The 24206-nt window shown below is 35.7% G+C and overlaps 1 protein-coding gene across 1 annotated transcript in view; it reads left to right on the top strand.

Annotated features, from left to right (window-relative positions):
- Positions 1-22714, top strand: part of LOC126708389 (uncharacterized) — a 31660-nt gene extending 8946 nt beyond the window's left edge. Inside the window, exon 4 of the mRNA XM_050408179.1 lies at positions 22230-22714. Coding sequence (XP_050264136.1) covers positions 22230-22549 — 320 coding nt within the window. The 3' untranslated portion in view covers positions 22550-22714. The remainder of the gene's footprint in view (positions 1-22229) is intronic.
- Positions 22715-24206: the final 1492 nt, after the last annotated feature.

Raw genomic sequence — 24206 nt, 5'->3', positions numbered from 1 at the left:
TGGCTTTTTGATGCATCCTTTCTGAAGGTTGTTACACAAGCTTGGAGGCATTGTACCAGGCTTGTTGATGCCATTGAAATTTTTACTAAGGAGGCTAAGGTGTGGAACAAGACCCAATTTGGTAATATTTTCTCTCGAAAAAAGAATATAATGGCTAGACTTAATGGTATCCAGCGTTCTATTGCTAGCAGGCCTTCTTCTTTTTTATGTAATCTGGAAAATGAGCTGTTAAAGGAGTTGGATAGTGTGATCAGTCAGGAGGAGGAGCTGTGGGCTTTAAAATCTCGGATAAATTGGATGATTCAGGGAGATAGAAATACCTCTTTTTATCATGTTTCTACTCTGGTCAGGAGGAAAAGAAACCAAATCATGGCCATCAAAGACACGTGTGGGGAATGGATTGTTGAGGAAAGCAAGGTTAAGGAGTACATTAGAAGTGGGTTTGCTGATGTCTTTTCGACTTCATTAACCAGTGCCTCTGCCACTTACAATTTAAATTACCAATGGCAGCCAAGACTTTCGGAGGAAGAGAAGCAAAGTATTAGTGGGGGGGTCTCGGATGAGGAAATTAAGGCAGCCTTATGGTCTTTAAAGCCTTTTAAAGCCCCGGGCCCAGATGGGCTTCATGCAGGATTCTTCCAGAGATTTTGGCTTGTGGTGGGAAGCTCGGTGATGGAGGAAATAAAGCGGATTTTTATAGAAAAAAAAGTCCCTGAGTATCTTAATACCACTCATCTTGCTTTAATTCCGAAGATTCAAGGGCCGGAGACTTTGGGTAATTATAGGCCCATAAGTTTGTGCAATACTGTGTATAAAGTGTTGACAAAGATTATTGTGGCTAGATTAAGACCGTTTTTGGGTAAGTTGATTTCTCCCCTCCAAACGGCGTTTGTTCCAGGAAGAAAGGGTATGGATAATGTGATCATCGCTCAGGAAATTATTCATTCCTTAAGCAGAAAGAAGGGGAATACTGGGTACATGGCCATAAAAATAGATTTGGAAAAAGCTTATGATAAGCTTGAGTGGAGTTTTGTTAGAGAAATGCTTGTTAGAGCAAACCTTCCATCTGATCTTAGGGACATCATCATAAGCTATGTTTCTACAGTGTCTACCTCTATCTTATACAATGGAGAAGCGCTTAAGCCTATTTACCCCTCTAGGGGGATAAGGCAGGGAGATCCCTTGTCTCCATATTTGTTCATTTTGTGCATGGATTTCCTTGGACAACTAATAGAAGAGAGGTGTAATGATAAGATGTGGCAACCAGTCAAAGCTTCACAAAGTGGTCCGGCTTTCTCCTATCTGTTTTTTGCGAAGGACCTATTGCTGTTTGCTAAAGCAGAATACATTAATTGTTCAGCAATTAGAGATGTGCTTGATGATTTTTATAGTGTCTCGGGGCAAACTGTTAGTGAAGCTAAGTCGAGAGTTTATTTTTCTCCAAATGTGGATAGAGACACGAGAGAATCATTATATGATATCCTTGGATTTGCATCTACTCCTTTGCTTGGTAGATATTTGGGGTTTCCTTTGAAACAACCTGGCTCATCTTCTTAGGATTTCAATTTTGTTCTTGATAGAGTAAAGCAGAAGCTTTCGGGGTGGAAAGCAAGCATGCTATCCTTGGCTGGTCGACAAGTCCTTATTCAAGCTTCATCGGCAACTATTCCAGCTTATGTAATGCAGTGTTCCTACCTTCCTGGCAGAATTTTGGATGGGATAGACAGAGTAAATCGTAATTTCCTTTGGGGGTCTTCGGACTCTGTAAAGAAAATTCACTGGATTGGTTGGCAAAAGGTTACTAAAACGAAGGAAGAAGGGGGTCTTGGCTTGCAAGCGGCTAAAGGAAGAAATCTTGCGCTTCTTGGGAAGCTCAATTGGAGGTTTCACACCGAAGGAGATGCACCTTGGGTGCAAGTCTTAAGCAAGAAGTACTGTTTGGGAAGAAGATTGAGTGCTGCAAACCCCAACAGCCTTCCTTGTTCCTCGGTTTGGGCAGCAATGAAGAAAGGTATGGGCACATTTGAGAAGGGTAGTAGGTGGACAGTTGGAAGGGACTTTAAGTTGAGTTTGTGGTATAGTAGTTGGTTGAGCAAGGACCCCCTCCGAAGTCTTATTCAAGGGCCGCTTTCTCGGGAAGTTAATAAGTTGGTAGTTAAAGATTTCTTGAAAGATACGGGCTGGGATTGGAAGGGACTTTCGTTTGAGCTTCCTTTGGATATCAAAATGTTGATTCAAGCTACTCCTATTGCGATTACAAGCAGAGGTTGTGATAAAATTGCTTGGGCTGACTCCGCTCAAGGCAATTTTAACTTGAAGAGTGCCTGCAGGATTGCAATGGGGCATGAAGAGAGCCCAAAATTCAGTGCTAGCTGGATATGGAAAGCAAACACCCTTCCAAGAGTTAAAACATTTCTTTGGATGTGTGCCCACAATAGTATTGGGGTTAGGAGTTGCTTGATGAGGAGAGGTGCATGTGAAGAAGCTGTGTGTCCTATTTGTCAAGGAGCGGAGGAATCAATTTTGCATGCTCTCCGAGATTGTCCTTGGGCTGAAGCGGTTTGGAATCTTTTGGGTAGAGTAGAAGTTGACCAGGAGTTTTGGAGAAGTGAGTTGTTGGTTTGGCTGAGCAGGAATGGGAATCATAGAAGCACATCAGCCAATATGAATCCACCGTGGAATACCTTGTTTTCTTTCGCTATTTGGAATATTTGGAAGAGCAGGAACAACTTCATTTTTCAAAGGAAAAGGCTAAACCAGCAGCTGCATGTTGAAATCCTGAATCAAACTTTTGAATTCATTCATTGTATAGCCTCCCCTAGATTGATGATTCGTAGATGTGTTAAAAGGATTAGATGGGAAAAACTTCCTGTTGGGTGGATGAAACTCAATACAGATGGGTCGGTGTGTGGCAGTTTGGGAGTGGCTGGCTGTGGGGGAGTAATAAGGGATGATTGTGGGAATTGGCTTTCGGGATTTAGCAGGCGTATAGGAATCACTAATAGTTTTTGTGCTGAGTTGTGGGGCCTAAGGGAGGGTCTTATTTTGTGTTGCAATCTCAACATAGCATCTATTATTGTTGAACTAGATGCTAGAGCTGTTATAGAGGCCTTGAGGAATGATTAGTATATGAACAATATTATTTCTCCTATATTGGATGACTGTAGGTTACTCAGCTCCCGCTTCAGCCGGATAAAATTTAATCATTGCTTTCGTGAAGGGAACCGTGTTGCAGACTCTTTAGCTAAGATGAGCCTTAACCAAGAAGTAGATTGTATGGCTTTTAATAGTCCACCTGTGGATGTTTTAAATGTTTTTAAGAATGACTTGTATGGAGTCTGTTTGAACAGGTCTTGTCCTGCCCTTTTTGTAATCCTTTAGTTGTTTTAATGAAATCGTCATTCATAAAAAAAAAAAAAAAAAAAAAAAAAAAAAAAAAGAAGTGGGGGGGCAATTATGGGCCTGTCTGATATGTGTATTTAAATAACTATTTTTATTTTTTAAAAAAATACATGTGAATAAAAGTATATAAAAATACATATAATATTAATTAAAAATTAAAAATATGTGTTTAAACTCACTTAAGACCTAAATTGTCAAAGAAACCGTGGTTAAGAATACGACAGAGGGCGATTGATGAGCAGTACGAATATTGAACGTAAAACAGAAATAAATTTGGAATGGTATTGGTTTGCGCACTGCCGTACTGGTACTCATGAGAATAGTGTCCTCTGACCATGGTCCAATTCCCCTAGGACAGTACTTGTAGAACAAATATCATCCAATCATGATCTGATACGTTACCATGCATGCTCTTCCTCTCAAACAAGAGACTAGCCCATGTTAATTTCGCAGTGACCGTTTTACCCCCTACGTTCCTCTCTCTTTCTTTTTGTGTTTGTGAGTGTGGCAGACACAGTACTATAGCAGATACAAAGAGACACAAAACCATTCAACGCAAAACCCTTCCTCTCTGGTAGCAAATATTCAAAATGCAAAACCATTACTCTCCTTTCCACAAAACCCTTCTTACTCAAACCCTCACCTCCTTTGTTCTCTCCAACTTTTGAAAAATGGCTTCTTCAAGTTCAACTTCTCCAAACCAGAGTCTCCCCAAGCCCGAGGGTCCTTACTTTGCAGACTTTGGAATCACTGATTCAGGTCTTTACCTCACTTCATCTTTTGGGTTTTACATATTCTTTGTTCTATTAGCTGCTTTTTTAAATTCTCTTTCATTATTTTCCTTCTTTTTTTTTCATTTCTTTCTTGTGTGTTAAAATAGGTGGGCTTTACGCTACTAACAACCCCATTCAGAGGAGTGGACCAATAGATGCAGTGGAACGCATTGCTCTGGCAAATCATGATAAACTATAGATGCGCGTAGATATGCCAGGTGTCCCCAAAGAAAACATGCACTACTCTCTCGATGCTGACAACAACGTGTTCTTTTTAGGCTTAGCTCCCAAAGAATGGGAGCACGATGACCAGGAAAGGGAGTACGGAGATTTTATTGGTCTGCGTTGTGGTTGTTGTAGAGTCAAAAAACTTCATGGCAGTATCAGCAACGGTGTGCTGAGGATGACAATGTCTAAGGTCATTATCATTTTATTAACTAAAAATTGAGTGTTCCATTCATTTTTACGAGTTTATGTTTGAGTTTATTAGCAATATTGTGTTAGTAAATATTATTATATTAATTGTTTAACAAAAGAAATTGAAGAATATGAAGAACAATAATACTTGTTGCACTCATGGTCCTCATCATGTGGACACTTCCATGCCTCAATCGGATGAAGATTTTGCTGAAGGTGTCTCCAAATTTAGTTATTTTGTGTTTGTGTGTGTACGTGTTGGGTTTCATTTGTTATTTTGAGCTTTAATAATAATAATTTTTGCGTTTCTCTGGGTCCAGATAAGCCAGGACGTTTACGTGCAGCGTTTCACCCATTCCAAACCAAAGGGCCCAAAGAATCATATGGAGCTAAAGAGGTGAAGGCTGGTTTTTATGTGTGGGTGGACATGCCTGGAGTCACTAAGGACAAGGTGAGTGTTGGCGTGGAAAATGGTCATGTTTTGTTCTCTGGTGAAGCTGGGAAGGAGTCTAATCACGAGGAAAGTGGTAGGACCTATAAAGGTAGATTTGGACCCTTTGATGTGAAAAAGACCGGGGAGATCAAAACTGATGTGAAAAATGGTGTTCTGAGGATGTTCATTCCAGAAATAGGTGAAGAGTAGTACTGATCAATGTTATTAATATTGTTTCGGAGCCCATTTCGGTTTGTTCAGTAAAACGGAATATTTTGGTACTGGCCGATTTCGGCATACCGTTTCAGGGTGTTTCGGAGTTCCTAAAAAATAATTTATATATATTCTTATAAAACATAAAATTGTCAATTCTAATAAATAAATAACTAAATATCAAATAATTCAAATCATTTAGTCTTAACTCTTAAGTCTTAAACATCAATATAACATCAATTTAACATCACACAATAAGAACATTTAACATTAATTTAACATAATATTACTCCTCCTCATCATCATCCATGAGAAAATGATCAAATTCATCATCAAAAGAATTCCCACAAGAACTACTAGCACCCATTGGAAGATTTGTCAAGACATGTTCATTATTGTTGTCATCATCATCATCATCATCAACATCAATAGTTTCAAGTTCAACATCCTCTTCCACATTCACTAGGGGTGCTGGTTCATTAAGATAATCCCAATTTATGTCATTTGGATTAAGAAGTGCAGGTTCTTCAGCCACCCAATCTCCCATCAAGTCAATGTTATCCAAGCTTATAGGATCCAATGCATACTTATTCCTTTGAATGTTCCTACCAATGAGAATATTAAACATTAGTAACATTTTATAAATTATAATTATTTGAAAGTACATTTCATTTACATATGAGTAACGATTATAAATATACCCTTCTCGAAGCCTCAAATTATAATGGACAAAGACCAAATCATTTACTTGTTTATATTCCAATCTATTTCTCTTCTTTGAGTGAACATATTTAAATGTGCTCCAATTTCTCTCACAACCAGTTGCACTACAACATTGACTTAGCACACGAATGGCAAATGATTGTAAGTCTGGAGCTCCAAGTCCAAATTGCTCCCACCATGAAACTACAATAACAAATGAAAATGTAAAATAAGCATTGCTCATGTAATCTTACAATAACAACTATAAAGGATAAATAGACATATTGAAAGGAAATACTATTAAATTATTAATGTTTACCTGGATTTAGTCTCTCTCGTTGGCGGATTTCTAGTGATGTGCCAAAGTTACCAATTGATTTTTTGTACTCATCAAGTTGTGAACTTATTTTGTCTTGAATGTCAGGATCGGGAACCAACCTCATTAGAGTGCTTAGCAACCCTCTTTGAACTTCATTTTGCCTTTTAAATGAAGGCCTAAAGTATATTGTAGGGTTAAGAAAGCAACCTGCTGCATGCAAAGGACTATGAAGTTGTTTGTCCCATCTAGCATCAATAACTCTAATATAATGTCCATACAAAGAAACTTTGTTCTTCAACCTTCTTTTTATTTCCTCCTTTGCTTTGTCCATTGCTTCATACAAGTACCCCATTGCAGGTTTCTCATCCACATCAACAAGACAAAGTACTCTAACTAAAGGCTCACTGACTTTCACTATGTGCTTGCATTGAGACCAAAATAAATAATCTTCCAAAACAATTTTACTTATCTCCTTCCCAACAGCAGTCTTAGCATGGGGGCATGAAAGCCATTTATCACAAGTGAACATTTGTCTAAGCTCTTTTTGGAACCTTAGCATGCTCTATAGACTTAAGAAGTTAGTGGCAAACCTTGTAATTGTAGGACGACATAACTCTCTTCCATTTGTAAAATCTTGCCTCATCAAGTCTAAAACAACTCCATGGTTGTAAATGAACTTTGTTATCTTTTTTGCCTTCTTAATTGCTTCATCAACAATAGGGAACCACCTAGGATTAGCAATATTCTCCAACATCAAGTCTATGCAATGAGCAGCACAAGGAGACCAAAATAAAGTATCATACTTCTGCTGTAATTTTTTTTCCAGCTTTTTTATAGGCAGAAGCATTATCTGTAATCAATTGCACAATATATTCCACACCAATTTCTTGAACAACAGAATCAAATATATTGAACAAAGTTTCAGCATCCTTTGTAAGACCTGAAGTGTCAATAGATTTCAAGAACATGGCTCCCCTTGGACAATACACCAAAAAATTCATTATTGGTTGTTACTTTTGATTTGTCCATCCAACAGACATCACTAAACAGCCATATACTTTCCAATCATTTTTTATATCTAACAAAAAATCATTAACTTCATAGACAGCATTTTTCAAAAGGGGTCCCCTCAACTCATAAAAAGAAGGCCCCTTAAATCCCGGCCCAATAGCAGCAATGGAATCTATCATAGGTTGATAATAGGGTGACTGAGATGCATAAAAGGGTACATTAGAATGATACCACCATCTTGCCACATTCATTTTTGCATTATCAATCATTGCTTTTGTAGCCAAAGCACTTCTTATAGAGGGTTGAGCACCGGGGGTTGTTCTAGGAGCAAAATAACTCTTAATTTTCTTCTTTCCTCTTATTTGACCCATATCAATGTCAACATCCTTTCCCCTAGATTTTCGTTTACCTAATGTTTTAGGGGGACTCTTTTCAACAACCCTAACCTCATCCTCCTCCTCCTCCTCCTCATCAACATCATATGGGTTCCCAATTTCTAATTGAATCCTCTTTTTAGTTTGTTTAGATTTTTTTTCAAGTCTTCAATCATTTGTTTCATTTGAAACCTAATATCAGATGAAACCTTTTTACATGGTTCAACTTGACCCCTAATCCCAGCAAGATGATACTTAAGTCTAGTAATACTACCCCCTTTAATCAACTTATTACAATGCAAACATATAGTGTTATTTTTTGCGTTAGGCACTGCACGGGCATGAGCCCATGCGAGATCATCTGATCTTGCAGGGGCAGAGGCCACAGAAGCAAAGGAAGTACATGCACGGGCATGAGCCCATGCGGGATCCCCTGAACTATGATGAGCCATAATTTACTGTCCAATGAAATGAAATGAAATTCAATCAAATGCATGAACAGCCATATACATTATACAGTTAATAAACAAACAAATCAAGTTAAGAAAAAAACTAAACACGGTTTGGCTAAAGCTTGAATCCGAGAGAGTGAGAGTAAAATTTATGAAGTTTACCCGATTTGTTCAATCACATATCTTAACAAACAAATCACATATCTAATATCTTAGTAAGTTCTTAAATCTTAACCACAAAACAAATCATAAGAAAAATAAAATTATGATTTGGCTAAAGCTTGAATCCGAGAGAGTGAGAGTAAAGAAAGAATACCTGATTTGGCTGTTCAATCCAAGAGAGTGAGACTGTGAGAGAGTCAGAAACAGATGAGTATGAAAGAGTCAAGAGATTGAGAGAGCACAGCGGTGAAGGATTAGCACTAGCAGTGAGCACATGGAGCACGACGGCAGTGAGTGAGTGAGGGATTTGAGAGTGAAAGTGAAAGAATGAAAGAAAAGAATTTGAGATTAGGTCTTTTAGTAAAGTCCAAAACGGTGTCGTTTGGACCTTTACAGTTTCTTTTTTATTTTTATTTTTATTTTTAATAATAGGCCAAATCCTGTACCAGCCGAAATTTACTGGAACGGCCGGAATGGACCGAAATTGCCTGAAATTTGACCCGAGGTGGAACGGGGGGGTTTCCGGTGCCGGTTTGCATACTGGCACGAAAAATTTCGGCCATTCCGACTGGAACGGAACGGTATTAATAATAATGGTACTGATCAATTTCAAGTGGGTTTCATTTAGGGCTTAATGTTTACAAATTTTCTTTCTGTCTATTTCTGTTTTGGCCTTTTGGGATATGTGAGGACTACTTATGGTAATGCTTGTTTTATTACACTCTTTGGACAAAGTATTTGAATTTTTGGCTATTGACTTATTGTCTTATGGATATGACATGAATCTATTTTATTTGTATCCCTTTTTTATTATTTCTCTTTTTAATCCTTCTCTGTTCTCTCTCTCATTTTATTTATTTATTATTATTATATGTGATGAAATTTATCTATGCCTTTTTAGATGAGTAGAGTAATCGAATGGGTAGTAATCTCAATTAACCCCCCCCCCCCCCCCCCACCCCCCAACCAAAAAAAAAAAAAAATTTGGGAAATGATCTTTATTTCAAAATAGAAGTCTTGGGGCAATCTGTGAATCATGCATAAAAATAATTACAATTTTTAACCTAATAAAAAGTCATAGAACCAGAAACAGAGTTGTTAGACTTCGGAGGAAATTTAAAGTTTTAGGCAATCCTCTATAATTTTTCTTTTAGAAATTATAAAATATAATAATATAGAAAGTGTTTTCCTAACAATCTGCATAAATCAAGCATGATGATGATTGATGACAAACCTTTGGGCATGAACTTCAACTTATCTTCCTCGTGCCCCTTGTGCAATGAAGCCATTGAATTCATTATTCATGTATTGAGAGACTGCCCAACAGCGCGCCTGCTTTGGAACTCCTTTCTGCCTCCAATCCAATCTAATACTTTTTATGGTGTTCACTTGGGAGATTGGCTTCGCATTAATTGTAAGTACCAACATCCCTCCTTGTTGGGCATTCCTTGGAGTATTATGTTCTATTTCAGAATCTGGAGTATTTGGCTTCATCGAAATATGTGATTTTCAGAAATGACCCCCCTCATAAGCCACTGCTAGCTGAAACGTTAGCTAAAGCTACTGAATTTGCATTCCTCGGCATCAATGGAAGACTGAGGCATAGCTTCTCTAGCATTCAAGTTAAGTGGCTCTGCCCACCAGAAAATTGGTTCAAGCTTATTTTCGATGGTTCTTCCTTGGGAAATCTAGGGCGTACTGGTGGAGGAGGAATAATTAGAAACTCCAATGGTGAATGGGTTAGCGGGTATGCTAGAGCTATCGGTACCACCACTAGTATTGTGGCAAAACTTTGGGTGTTGAGAGATGGTCTAAACCTCTGCATTTTGCTAAACCTTCAAGCCGTGGAAATTGAACTTGATGCAAAGCTTGTTGTTGATCTTATTAGCAAAGAGAGAAGCTAGCCTAATAGCAATAGCAATGATGCAATAGTTGCATACTGTAGAGAAGGACCCAAGAAAATACCCAGAGTGAGAGTTCTTCATTGTTATAGAGAAGCCAACAAATGTGTGGATGCCCTCACTCGAAGAGGAGCCCTCCTTTCCCAAGATTTTGTTGTTTTTTCTTTTCCCCCTTCTGATCTATCACTATTGGTTAGTCTTGATGCATCAGGGGCAATGTATGAGCGAGTTCGCTCCAATTGTATTTCTGCTTAGTTAATGATATTTCCCATTTCTACCAAAAAAAAAAGAATGTTGTTCGCTTGTAATTAATGGTGTGATCAAACCAGTTAAGGAAATTACTCATCTTAATTCTAGCAAAATCAAATCAGTTGAGGAAATTACTCATTATGATTCTAGGAGCACCAAATCAGCAAAGGATATTGTCATTCTTGGAAAATCTAGCTATACATTACATAATTAGTTCCTACAATTCTTCTTTTATTCTATAATTATAAAACGTAATTTTAGTATCTTGTACAGAAAGTTCATTGTAATATGTAGTATATAAGAAATACAGACTTACCCTATGTGACATAGAATTTTCTCAAAACTCTTCATGTATATATGAGACCTAACGGTGAGATAGAGAGATTTTTATTTTTATTTTTTAGAACTACGTTAACCTCTTCTGGGTCTTCTCTTTCATTAAACCAATCCTCTAGAATTTTTTTTATTCTTTCAGAAAGTGTTTCTCCTTCTCTTTTGTTTTTGTTTCTAGATTATATTTCCCTACGTTATAATGTTGTGTAAATTAATTTGTAAACTATCTCTGCTGATGATGATAAACAATTGGACATTAGCTGCAAAAACAATGGATATTGTAGCTATGTTGGTCAATTGATTTACCCTTTTGTTTCTGAGGCAGAAAGTCCAAATTAAGCCATCGGTCATTGCATTGGCCCCTTTAAAATTCCAATTTATTCTCAAAAACTGAAAATCAGTGGTTTTTATTTATTTTTTTTTTAACTTTTGTTTTTGTTGGTAGATTAAGGAAGTGTCCTAAGTTTATTTACTTTTTAACTTTCCTACCTATTTGGCATCTGCTAATGATGATAAACATTGGCATGAGATGCAACAACTTTGGACGTTGTAGCCTAGTAGCTATAACGATCAATTAATTTACCCATTAATTTCTAGAAACAAGATTTCATGTTCGAAGATTTGGATGTGAATTCATACACACTTTTGGTATAACAATATTGCTTGTTATTCATTTTTCTCCTATTTTTTGTGGTTTTTTAAAAGTTGGCAATTTTTACATTCTGAGTTAAAATTTAAAGTTGTTGTTCAAAATCATTGTCTTCCTTGTTCATATAATGGATGCCAAAAGTCCAATTTTGGCAGATTCAATTGGATTTTAATTTCTTTCTATATGATAAAGAATCATATACATATATAGGATTTTTTTTCCTTACAAAAAGTGTGGGTAAATTTGCCCCAGTCTCTCTCAATATCACTGAATTATAGCTATATAGATATTGAATGAATTATATAAGAATTTTAACCGTCTTTTAAGAATAATTCACTTCAAATTTTAAGACTTGCTCCTTGTTTTCTTATAAAATTTGGGGTAAACTCTCTAGGTTTTATTATTTTTGCTTAATTGGTCTTGGGTACATAGTAAAGGTAATTATAGAATATTTTGAAATTTACAATAAATATGTACTTCCTTTCCTCACATAATATTGAGGGAAATTAATTAAATTCATAGTAAAACACACTATTCATATGGAATGAGGGAGTGTGCATTTAGGAAATATTATAAGGGGTTGTAATCACTAATTCGAAACCGTTGTTATTAGCCATTACCATTTATTGTGCCCGTTTGGTTCCACTTTTGGTTCCACTTTTAGCCCAAAACGGGCGTTTTCAAAAAAGCCCAGCCACGTTCTGCGTTTGGTAAAGTTGAAAACGCAACTTTTTTATAAAAGTTGCGTTTTCAACTTTTACAAATACTGAAGAGAACGCGCTTGGTTTATGGACCATCAGCTGTCCATAAATCAAAACGCGCATAGCGCGTTTTGATTATTACCGTTGCAGCACGTTGAAAGACCGAAATACCCACACTCACATTCGCCCCTCATCTCTGATCTCTGCTCTCCCTTCGCATTTTTGACGCCTCCCATCTCTGATTCTGCCTTGCTCTGCCTTCGTAAGTCTCTCTGGGAAGGAATAAAAAAAGGAGGAAAGAAGGATTAAAAAAGGAAGAAAGAAAAAAAAAAAAAAAAAAAAAAAAAAAAAAAGAGACGAAGAAGATGTTCTGGTGTTTTGGAGAAATGGCAAGGAAGGAATAAAGAAAGGAGGAAAGAAGGATTGAAAAAAAAAAAAAAAAAAAAGAAGAAGAAAGAGAAAGAATCATGCAGACGAAGAGCTAAGAAGAAAAAAAAAAAAAAAGACGAAGAAGATGTTCTGGTGTTTTGGAGAAATGGCAAGGAAGGAATAAAGAAAGGAGGAAAGAAGGATTGAAAAAAAAAAAAAAAAAAAAAAAAAAAAAAAAAAAAAAAAGAAAGAGAAAGAATCATGCAGACGAAGAGCTAAAAAAAAAAAAAAAAAAAAAAAAAAAAAAGAGGAAGAAGGAGAGCTCTCAGGGATGTTCTGGAACTTGGAGAAGTGAAATGGAAAAAGAAAGGAAAGAAGGAAATAAAGGAAAAGAGTGGCCAGTGGGTACGTGTGTGGCCTGGAAAAAAAGAGGGGAAAAAAAAAAGAAAAAAAAGAAGAAAATGCGGTAAGTGAGTGGAGGAGAAAAAAAATGAAAAATAAGGAAATATTATCACAATATTTTCACAATAAATATTAAGTAGTAGGTTATTATTAGCTAACACTTGTCGGAAAAAATAAGTTTTTTAGAAAGAGAAAAAAATAATTTTAATAGTACGTTCAAATTAAAATTAGTATCAATTTTTATCACAATATTTTTATAATACTTTCACAATAAATCTTAAGTGGTAGATTATTATTAGCTAATATTGGTAAGAAAAAAATAATTTTTTTAGAAAGAGAAAAATTGATTTAAGTATGATGAAGTAATTGATTTAAGTATGAAACAAACTCACATAAAAAAAAAAAAAAAAAGTATGAAATAAATTCCCTTATATATACATTGTCCTTTTTGGTCATTTACCCCTCAAAAAGCCACTTTTATAAGTGCTAGCCAAACACTCAGCTTTTTCATTATGCACTTTTTAACAGTTTTTACCAAACACTCAGTTTTTTGAAACTCCACTTTTTCATTATGCACTTTTACAAAACTCCACTTTTTCATTATACACTTTTTCAAAAAGTTGAACCAAACTCACCCATTGTCGAGTCCAAATTTATTGTCTCACTTTTCCTGCTTTACAAATAAAAACTTGACACATGTCTACCTATTTAATTAATTACTAATTTCTTTTTATTTTCTTATTTCGGATACCTAAAATAAATAAAAAAGAAACTTGCACATCGCCGCCAACGTCGTGAACCCCTCTATCTTCTGTATAAGATTGTCGTCAACCTACCTTCAAAATAAGCCCACCTCACCGTTTCTTCCAGATCTACATCCTTGTAGACCAAACCACCAAATTGCTTTGTTGGTTTGAATTGAAACTTAGAAAGCGTAAACTTTTTTAGCTAGGCTTCCAATCTGTTGTGATTCAAAATTTAAGAAGCAAAAAGGAAAATTTCAGTGCCTTGATGATTAAGGAGGAAACCTACAGAAACAGTAAACGCAAGGAATAGTTACAAACAAAAATCGAACTTTATTTTGGTTTGTTGAACGTAGAGGCGGCCCCTCTGTCAAAAGGCTCAAAACAATAGGGATTTAGTATTTGGGTTTGCTGAACATAAAGGCAGTGCCTTGAACAGAGAGGCAGTGGTTGGCTGTGAGCACTAGTGTTGATGGCACTGGCGATCTCTTTCTAGTGGCACCGACGATCTTTGCTAGCGATGACTGGTGGTGGTGGTGGGAATGTATTTGGTTATTTATTTATCTATTTTAGGTGTTTGAAATAAGAAAATTAAAAAAAAAATTAGAAATTTTTTTTGACTGTGTAGAATTTAATTAAATAGATAGACATGTGTCAATTTTTTATTTGTGAAGTGGATTTGGGTATATTGTATGTGTTGTTCAAAGTAGAGCCTATGTTATCTCCAATATTGTATGTGTTGTTCCCTCCATCGCCTAAGCTTGTAGTTTAGAAGTATCACATTTAGTTATGATTTATGATACGTATCTAAATTCTTATTATTAAAGTGTAAACTAAACAAAAGCTGTAAGTCATTATCATGTGAAAATTTAAAAAACATACCAATAAAGAATAAGAAAAGAAGAGGGAATTGAGAAATAATAAAAAACTAAATGTAAAATGAATAGTACTAATATAAATTGACATAGTTACTGTAGTAGCAATGCATATCTACAAAATTTTGGCTTGTATGTGGATAGTTTTTGGACTAAAATATGTAAATTTGATACATTTTTCTATTATACTCTTTCTGACGTGAGTGCTAGCTTTTTGTGCTATTTTGCACATTCACAATGGATTTTATTTATTTATGGTTAAAATGTTAAATTGAAATTTGTGCATGTTGGATTATGGACTTAGGGTTTAGAGAATTAGAGTTCACTGTATGTATCATCGAGTACTTTTTGTTCCTGGTTATTATTCAACTTTAGGACCTCTATTACCTGTGCTCACCATATATAACCTCAGGATCATTATTATTGTAACACAAACATAGATGTAATTTAATTTGTCGCTGAGCTGATATAACTTATATTTGCAACTCAAGTGATTTTTGAAACAATTTTGTGTAATTTTTTTATATACCCAAAATTTTCTCTTTGATTTAGTTTCAACTGTTCTTGTTGAAGGCTGGTCATGTATCCTGACTAACACAAAATTGATAACGCTAATTTAATTATGGGTCTAACACACTTATCAAATTTTTTAGTTTCTAAAAACTTATCGTTTGATCCTATCAAAAGTGTGCGTGATTTTAGTGGAGAGAATAACACTCGACTATACGAAAATTAAGACCTACCATACTAATATTTAGCTGTAATGCACATTTTTCCGAGAAAAAAAAAAACACTTGAAAATCCTTTATTGATTTGCAAGTAGGAATTCATTTTGGTAATGTGTACCTTTTTTAATATTTGTACAAAATTTGATTTGATTTGATTTTTAAGAAAGTAAATAAAAAATTATTTAATAGAGTACTATATATATCTTAATTTGTGCCATTGAAACACTTGTTAAGAAAAGCCATCAAATATATCTTTAAAGAAGTATCATCATACGTACAAATTTTCTTTATATTTTGAGAGTTACTAGTAGTATCTTAATATTATATTTTCCTCAAGAAAAAATTATTATTTAATAAAACCACTCGTCTTAAGATTGGTCTTTCATGCAAAAATGAAATGAAGATATTATGATGGAAATGCAAGTAAATACATATAGGGTCAATCCCTTTTTTTTTTTCTTTTTTTTTTTCCATGTGGCTAATGAAACATAACCATGACAACGATTAGAAGGAAAGGATGAAAAATCCATCAATGATGATTCTCTATCAACTAGATCAGGACTCATTTAGCTAATGGTGTGTAAAATGATTCTATTCATTTGCTTTGGAATTGTGAGAGACGGGTTATTGGTTTCTGTTATTAGCTGATCTCTTTCAATTATCATTCGGTCTAGTTCAGCACATAATTCGTACATCATTGTAGTGGCGCTTTATAGTTTATATAGCTGTTTGATATCAAATTGTTGTAGTGACCGTAATCAACGAAGAAATTGAAAAAAATTATTGGTTAAAAACCGTTGTTTCCAGATAATTGGAAGATTTAAAAAAAAAAAAAATCAATTATAAAAAATCATATTATATGGGTCAATATTTAGTTATTTCTTTTAATTTTTCATGATATATGAAGTATCCAGAATTTTCTATTCCAAAAGAAAATATACCCAAAATTTAAATATAGAACTAATCATATGATTTTATTTCTAGCAATATGAGATGAAGTAAAAACGTATATACTATATACAATTTCAATCACAGCCCTATTTTAATCCTATCTGAGGGCATCTTAGTAAAACCTCAGTGACCTTGGCGTTTTCAACAATTTTGGCTTGAAAAGGAAGGGTGTCATGATACAGTGGCTCGGTCTTGGGCAGCAGTCCAATCAGGTTCTTCAATGGCAGCAATTGTGGGAAAAATTGATAGGTGCCAAGCAAAGCTCAAGAAGTGGAGCAAGAACTCAGTGTATAATATTTCACGGACCTTAGTGGATAAGAAGAAGATGTTGAGTAAAGTAGAGGCAGCGGCATTACAAGGGGGCAGCGTGGATTTTTTCCTGCAATTAAAATTCGAAGTACTTCTCTGCATGGAAGAACAAATGTGGCAACAGAGAAGCCACACTCATTAGTTGGTCTTGGGTGACAGCAACACGAAGTATTTCCATAATAGGGCATCCCAACGCTATCGCTGCAACTCTATATTTGAGCTCCATGACTCAAATGGGGACCTGGTTTTAGGAGAGGAAAATGTTTCAGCCATGATTGTAGACTTTTATACCAAGCTCTTCTCCTCTTCAAATGCGAGTGACATGGAGAGGGTGTTTCAACAAACTAAGAGGGTGGTGAGTGCAGATATGAATGATGATTTGGTTAAGGATTTCACAAGCTTGGAGGTTAAAACAGCCTTAAAGCAGATGGCACCTTTAAAAGGCCCTAGCCCAGATGGTATGCCTTCAATCTTTTTCCAACATTATTGGGATAGTATTGGCAATAACATTGTTAAGGCTGTATTATTTTGTTTGAATGCCAGAGAAGTACTGCCAGGTTTGAACCATACTTACATTACACTCAGCCCCAAAGTCAAGAGCCTGGAATTTATTTTTGAATTTCGTCCTATTGCACTTTGTAATGTCCTATATAAACTTGTCTCTAAAGTTTTGGCTAACAAATTAAAAAGAGTTTTGCCCCAAATTATCTCTGAAACTCAAAGCGCTTTCCAACCGGATAAAGTCATCTTGGATAATATCCTGGTGGCTTTTGAGACCCTCCACCATATGAAGATGAAGAAGGTGGGTAGAGTGGGACATGTGGCTATAAAATTATATATGAGTAAGGCATATGATAAATTAGAGTGGGATTTCTTGAAGAAGATCATGGAGAAAATGGGTTTTCATCCCACTTGGATTGGGTGGATAATGGAGTGTATCCAATTGGTCACCTATTCTATTTTGGTAAACGGTGAACCCAAAGGTCACATTATCCCATCTAGGGGTATTCGTCAAGGTGATCCCTTGTCTCCATATCTCTTTCTACTATGTTCGGAGGGTTTAAATGGGCTTATTCAACACATGGTTGATGGTGGACAGATTGAGGGGTTTGCTCTTTGTCGCTCCGATCCAAAGATTTCTCACTTATTTTTTGCAAATGACAGTTTCTTTTTTTGCTGGGCTCGAGTAGAGGATGTGGTAGCCATCCAAGCTCTCTTGAGTCTTTATGAGAAGGCTTCAGGTCAAATGATTAACTCTGCAAAAACCACCCTTTTCTTTAGTAATAATGTCTCGGATTTCACTAAAGAGACTATTAAAAATCTGTTGGGAGTTGCTGAGAATAAAGAGTATGAGAAGTACCTAGGCTTGCCAGCAGTGGTGGGAAGAAACAAGAAAGCTAGCTTGAACTTTATTAAAGATAGGGTGTGGGGGAAATTCCAAGGGTGGAAGGAGAAATTACTCTCCCAAGTGGGCAAAGAAGTTTTGTTGAAAGCAGTTGTACAAGCTATTCCCACCTTCGCTATGAGTTGCTTTCGTCTTCCGATGGGTCTATGTCAAGACATGGAGATGCTAATTAGAAATTTTTTGTGGGGACAAAGGGGAGATAGAAGAAAAGTTCATTGGAAGAAATGGGAGGTCTTATGTAAACCAAAATTAGAGGGAGGTTTGGGTTTTAAAGATCTTTGTAAGTTCAACGAAGCAATGCTAGCGAAGCATATATGGAGATTGACACACGACATGGATTCCCTTTTTTATAAAGTGTTCATGGCCAAGCATTTTCCAAATGGTAGTGTGTTTGAAGCAAGGTTTGCCACGGGCTGGTGGGAAGAAACAAGAAAGCTAGCTTGAACTTTATTAAAGATAGGGTGTGGGGGAAACTCCAAGGGTGGAAGGAGAAATTACTCTCCCAAGCGGGCAAAGAAGTTTTGTTGAAAGCAGTTGTACAAGCTATTCCCACCTTCGCTATGAGTTGCTTTCGTCTTCCGATGGGTCTATGTCAAGACATTGAGATGCTAATTAGAAATTTTTTGTGGGGACAAAGGGGAGATAGAAGAAAAATTCATTGGAAGAAATGGGAGGTCTTATTTAAACCAAAATTAGAGGGAGGTTTGGGTTTTAAAGATCTTTGTAAGTTCAACGAAGCAATGCTAGCGAAACATATATGGAGATTGACACATGACATGGATTCCGTTTTTTATAAAGTGTTCAGGGCCAAGCATTTTCCAAATGGTAGTGTGTTTGAAGCAAGGTTTGCCATGGGCTCATTTGCACGGAAAAGTATTCTCCGTTCTAAAAATTTAATCGAAAGAAATTCCCGTTGGAGAATAGGGGATGGAAAAAGTATTCGGATCTTCCAAGATGCTTGGTTACCAAACTCAAATGAAGGCAGAATTCTATTCCACAGAGGTGTACTTGCCTCGGATGCTACAGCTGATGTGCTCGTAGATCCTAATTCGGGGTGGTGGAATTTAAGTCTGATTGACCAATGTTTTTACCCCCCTGATGCTCAAATTATTAAGTCTTTGCCCCTGTGTATCACTCCCCAGCCAGATTCCTTAGTTTGGCCAGCTGAAAGAAGTGGTTTTTTTTTTTTTTTTTTTTTTTTTTTTTTTTTTTTTTAAGTGAAGATGGGGTATAAGTGTCTATGTGAAGAGCTGCGGGTTGGTGAATTTGAAACTGAAGCTATGGTAGTACAGAGGAGTTTGTGGAAGGATGTTTGGAAGCTCAAAGTCCAAGGCAAGATAAAACACTTTCTTTGGAAGTCTTGCACAAATTTGTTGCCCATGAAGGAAAATTTGTTGAAGAGAACCATCATACAAGAGGATGTCTGCCAACTCTGCTCCGAACATCCGAAAAATGTCATGCATGCTCTATGGGGTTGTACGAAGGTCCGTCAGGTTTGGCAAAGGAGTTTTGGTTGGTTGGATAACAATCGGATTGAGGAGGGATCCTTTCTTGACCTGGTTCACCTTGTGCAGACAAAGCCACGACTTTTTCCCCTATTTGCAATCATGGCTTGGGCTATCTGGCATCACCACAATAAGTCCCGCCTTTAAGTAGCCACCATTCCTCTGGACAGACTTGCAAATTTTGCAGAAAATTTTTTGTAGAATTTTGTAGCTAGTCACAGTCAGAAGCTGCCACTGGTAAGAAGCGCAGCTGTTGCAGTAAAATGGAGACCACCAAGCGAAAATTGTGTGAAGATCAACTTTGGTGGTGCACTGTTTGGGGAGTCTGAATGCACAGGGCTCGGTGTGGTGATCTGTAACTCAGAGGGTGAGGTGATGGTTGCCCTTTCTGAAAAAATTGTGAAACCTCCGGTATCGGAGTTGGTGGAGATAATGGCTACTCGGCGTGTTATGCTTTTTTCTATTAAATCCGGCTTCCACAACTCAATCTTTGAGGGGGATTCCACTTCGGTTATCAAGCTTTTACAAGACAGAATGGTTTCTCACTCCCAGGGAGGGCATATCATAAAAGACATAGTGTCTCATTTAAACTCTTTTCAGAGTTGGTGTTTCTTTCATGTTGGTAGGTTAGGAAATGCTGTAGCGCATGCCTTAGCCCAGAGAGCTAGATTATCTTTTCCTTTAAAGGTTTGGATGGAGTCTGTTCCTCTAGTATTTTTTTTTTTTTTTTTTGTAAGGAGTTTAGTTTTTTAATTGATGAATTATCTTTTTTCTCAACAAAAAAAAAAAAATATATATATATATATATATATATGTATATATATATATACCATTTCAAACCAATTTTCCTGAGGAGATTGTAAAAAGAAATAAAGTTGGAATGGGTAGGCTTCTATATAGGGTACGTAGCTAATGCTATGAAAATACACAAACAGGGGGTCCAACTCCAAGGACAGTTGGACAACAAATAGTATCCAATCAATAAGCGATACGTTACCATTGCAGACAACCCCACGTCACTTTTTTTAAGTGACCATTTTACCACCAACGTAAATTTCTTTTGGCGGAGTTATGCACAAAATCTGTTTTTCTGAGAGCATCAGCTGTTGCAAAGTGCAGACCAATGGCCCAAAAACTGTGTGCTTTGCGAGAGATTATTAATGACTGACACAACTTTTACAATATTTTTAGATGATACATTGCGATTCATGCACAATAAAAATAATGATTACTAATTAAAGTTGATGTTACAATTACCCCAGTAACAACGAAAATTATTAGGTAATTTCATAATATTATAGTTGAGCAGTTTCTCCTCTCATATGAATGGTAATTAATAAGATTTATTGTTCATGTGAGAAGATAGAGTACGCATTTATGATAATTTAGAAATACACAATAATTTTCCCAATAACAATTGAGAAATGCTAACAAGTGTGTCCTTATGGCATTGATTAACAATCCATTTTAGAAAAGTTTTGACATTACTTTTATGGAAAATAAAAAAAAAAAAACTATCAAAACATTAATTACTTTGTTTTTTCTTTTCCTATAAAAAATTTCTTTAACTGAATTGTTAATCAATACTCTAAAAGCACTGGTTAGCATAATCTATAACCATTTATCCAAAATAACTTCTCAATTTGTACTTAATAATAAGTATTACTGTTAAAAAAAAATTGTGAGTATATTTTATTCTTAAAAAAAAAAAAAAAAAAAAAAAGGTGCTGTGGGTATTGGTCAAAAGATTAAACAGCAGGACAGCTAGCCTAGCTACCGGTAAATGTCCGACTTTATCCTTTCCCTTTCCCTCTCTCACATACTTTGTGTATGTGAGTGTGACAGACACAGACCTTACCCTACCCTTTGCCCATTTTCCAATCAACACAAAGCCCCTTCATCTCCTCCACAACACCCTACTTGCACAAACCCTCACCTCCTTTTTTCTCTTCATCTTTTGCAAAATGGCTTCTTCAAGCTCAAATGCTCCAACCCAGAGCCCTCCAAACCCCGAAGGTCCTTCCTTTTCAGACTTTGGAATCACTGATTCAGGTTTTTACCTCCCTATGTGTTTTGCATATCCTTTGTTCTATTTGCAGCTTTTTAACATTCTCTTTCATTTTTTTTTGTTTTTTTTGTTTTTTGTTTTCCATCTTCTTGTGTGTTAAAACAGGTGAGTTTTACGCTAAGAACAACCCATTTCAAAGGAGTGGACCAGTAGGCGCTACGGAACGCATTGCTATGGCAAAGAATGACAAAGTTATATACGTGCGGGTAGATATGCCAGGTGTCCCCAAAGAATGCCTGTACCTCACTACGTTTCCTGACAACGTTGTGTTTTGCGGAGGCTTAGCGCCCATGGTATGTGAGGGCGACCGTGGAAGGTTGTATGGAGCTTCTTATGGACTGCGTTCTTATAAACTCAGAAAACCTCAAGTCAATATCAGCAACGGTGTGGCCACTGTCAAGATGAAAGTATCCAAGGTCATCATCATATTTAAATTTAAATTAAACAAAGAAATTTGCGTGCTTGGTTCACCATTTTTTTTTTTTTTTTTTTTAAGTTTAGTAATAAATATTGTTGTTTCTTTTTTGACAGCAGAAATCGAAGACTGGAACTCGTTGCTCTAATAGTCCTTCATGGGATGAAGAACTGAAAAAAGGTGTCTCTAAATTAAAAACCCTTTTCTTTAATATGGTCAAAAATAATCAAGCTTCCTTTATATGTTGCCCTGATCTAGCTATTTTGGTGTTTTTTTTTTGTTGGGTTTCATTTGTTAGTATTACTTAGATTTACCTTTATTAATTAGTACTAATAAATTAATAATTTTTCTGTTTCTCTTGGGTCCAGATGAGCTCAGTTTTTATTTAGTCACACACCCATCCGAAACCGAAGGGCCTAAAGAAACATATGGGGCTAAAAAGGTGAAGGAAGGGTTTTATGTGTGGGTGGACATGCCTGGAGCCACTAAGGAAAAGGTGAGTGTTGGCGTGGAAGATGGTTTTGTTGTGTTCTCTGGTGAAGCTGTGAATGAGTCTAATCATGAGGAGAGTGGTAGGACCTATAAAGGTAGATTTGGACCCTTCGATGTGACCAAGATTGGGGAGATCAAAACTGATGTGAGAAACGGTGTTCTTAGGATGTTGATTCCAGAAAAAGCCGATGAGTGATATCAATGAAAAGTGGGTTTTGTTTACTGCTTCTATGTTTAGAATTTTCAGTCTTTCTGTCTTTTGTTGCTTTGGGATGTGAGGACTACTGAGAATGGTAATGCTTGTTTTGCATTCACTCTTTGGACAAAATATTTGAATATGTTATTGCCTTATGGAAATGATATGTATGTAGGTTCTTTGTAACTCTTGCTTTGTTAATTTCTCTTTTTAATCCTTGTCTCTATGTCTCTCTCATTTTTTTTTTACTATATTTGATTAATTTTTTCTATGCCCTTTGAGATGAGTAAAGCAATCGAATGTGTAATTAACTCTATTTGAAAATAGAAGTCTAGCTTGGTGAAAGCTGTGAATCATGTATAAAAATATTTACGACTTTAACAATTTTTAACCTAGTAAAAAAAAAAGTCATAGAGCCAAAATGAGAGCTGGAATTGTTTTGACTTTGAAGGAAAACAAAAATTTTAATGGAATCCTCTAGAAATTTTTTTTATTCTTTCAGAAAGTAATATATATATATATATATATATAAATCAGAAAGTGTTTTCTCCTTCTCTTCTGTTTTTGTTGGTAGATTTAAGTATCCTTACGATATGTGTAAATTTGTAACTTTCTGCTGATGATGACAAACATTTGAGCATCAGCTGCAACAACATTGGATATTGTAGCTATGAAGATCAATTAACTTACCCTTTTGTTTGAAGCAGAATCCAATTCATTCCCAAATCAGAGATTTGTTTGTTTCCAATTTTTTGTTTTTTGTTGGTAGATTTAAGTATATATCCCTAAGTTTATTGGGTTCTGTAAGTTTTGTAACAATCTGCTGCTGATGATAAATGACTTGGGCATGAGCTGCAACAGCATTGGATATTGTAGGCTTGTAGCTATGAGGATCAATTAGTTTGCCCTTTTGTTAATTTGAGAATTGAGCCAGAAGTGCAGAACGTCCAATGTCATTAGACATTATTATTGCTGAATGGGTCTTAAGTCTTGTAAAAATTTTCTCCTGATTTTGTTTCAGTGTCATTAATTTATGCATTTACTAGTTTTATTTGTCTGTGCTGATGATGACACATTTGGGCGTGAGCTTCAACAAAATGAATTGTTATGGATGTGAAAAGGTTTTCAACCTTTTTCTTATGCATATATATTTTTAGGGCTAGGTTAGTAATAGCCAATAAATTATATTAGGAAAATTTTAATTTTACTTTTATGAAAAATATAAAAAATTGTCAAAAAAATTAATTGTTTAATAATTTTCCAATAAAATGTTTCTAAAAATAGTTTCTAAACCAATGTCTAACCTTCTTTTTTCTTTTTCTTTTTTAGCTGGGATTCAAAATGATTAAACATTTGCAACCAATAAATTCCAATCGTTGCTATTAGTCATAATTACCAAAATTTTGTTATTTTTTTATCTGTTGACCAAAGTAGAGCATATATCCAATGTTTGTGTTGGTTTAATTGCGCTGGCCAAAATAAAATCCTTGTGGCTTGTCAGAGTTTATCAATGAAATGATATTATGCAAGAGTATTTATTTATCACATAAGAGATGAGTGTAACACAATGGCTGTGTTATGGATTTTTTTTAAAAAGCCACTTTTATTCTAGGACTAACACGAATATAGGTGTAAGAGTATCAGAATGCCTGGAATT

This window comes from Quercus robur, chromosome 12 (assembly GCF_932294415.1).
Source record: "Quercus robur chromosome 12, dhQueRobu3.1, whole genome shotgun sequence".
NCBI lineage: Eukaryota > Viridiplantae > Streptophyta > Magnoliopsida > Fagales > Fagaceae > Quercus > Quercus robur.
Note: the sequence above shows the minus strand (reverse complement) of the source record. Positions and strands in the feature narration are given on the sequence as shown.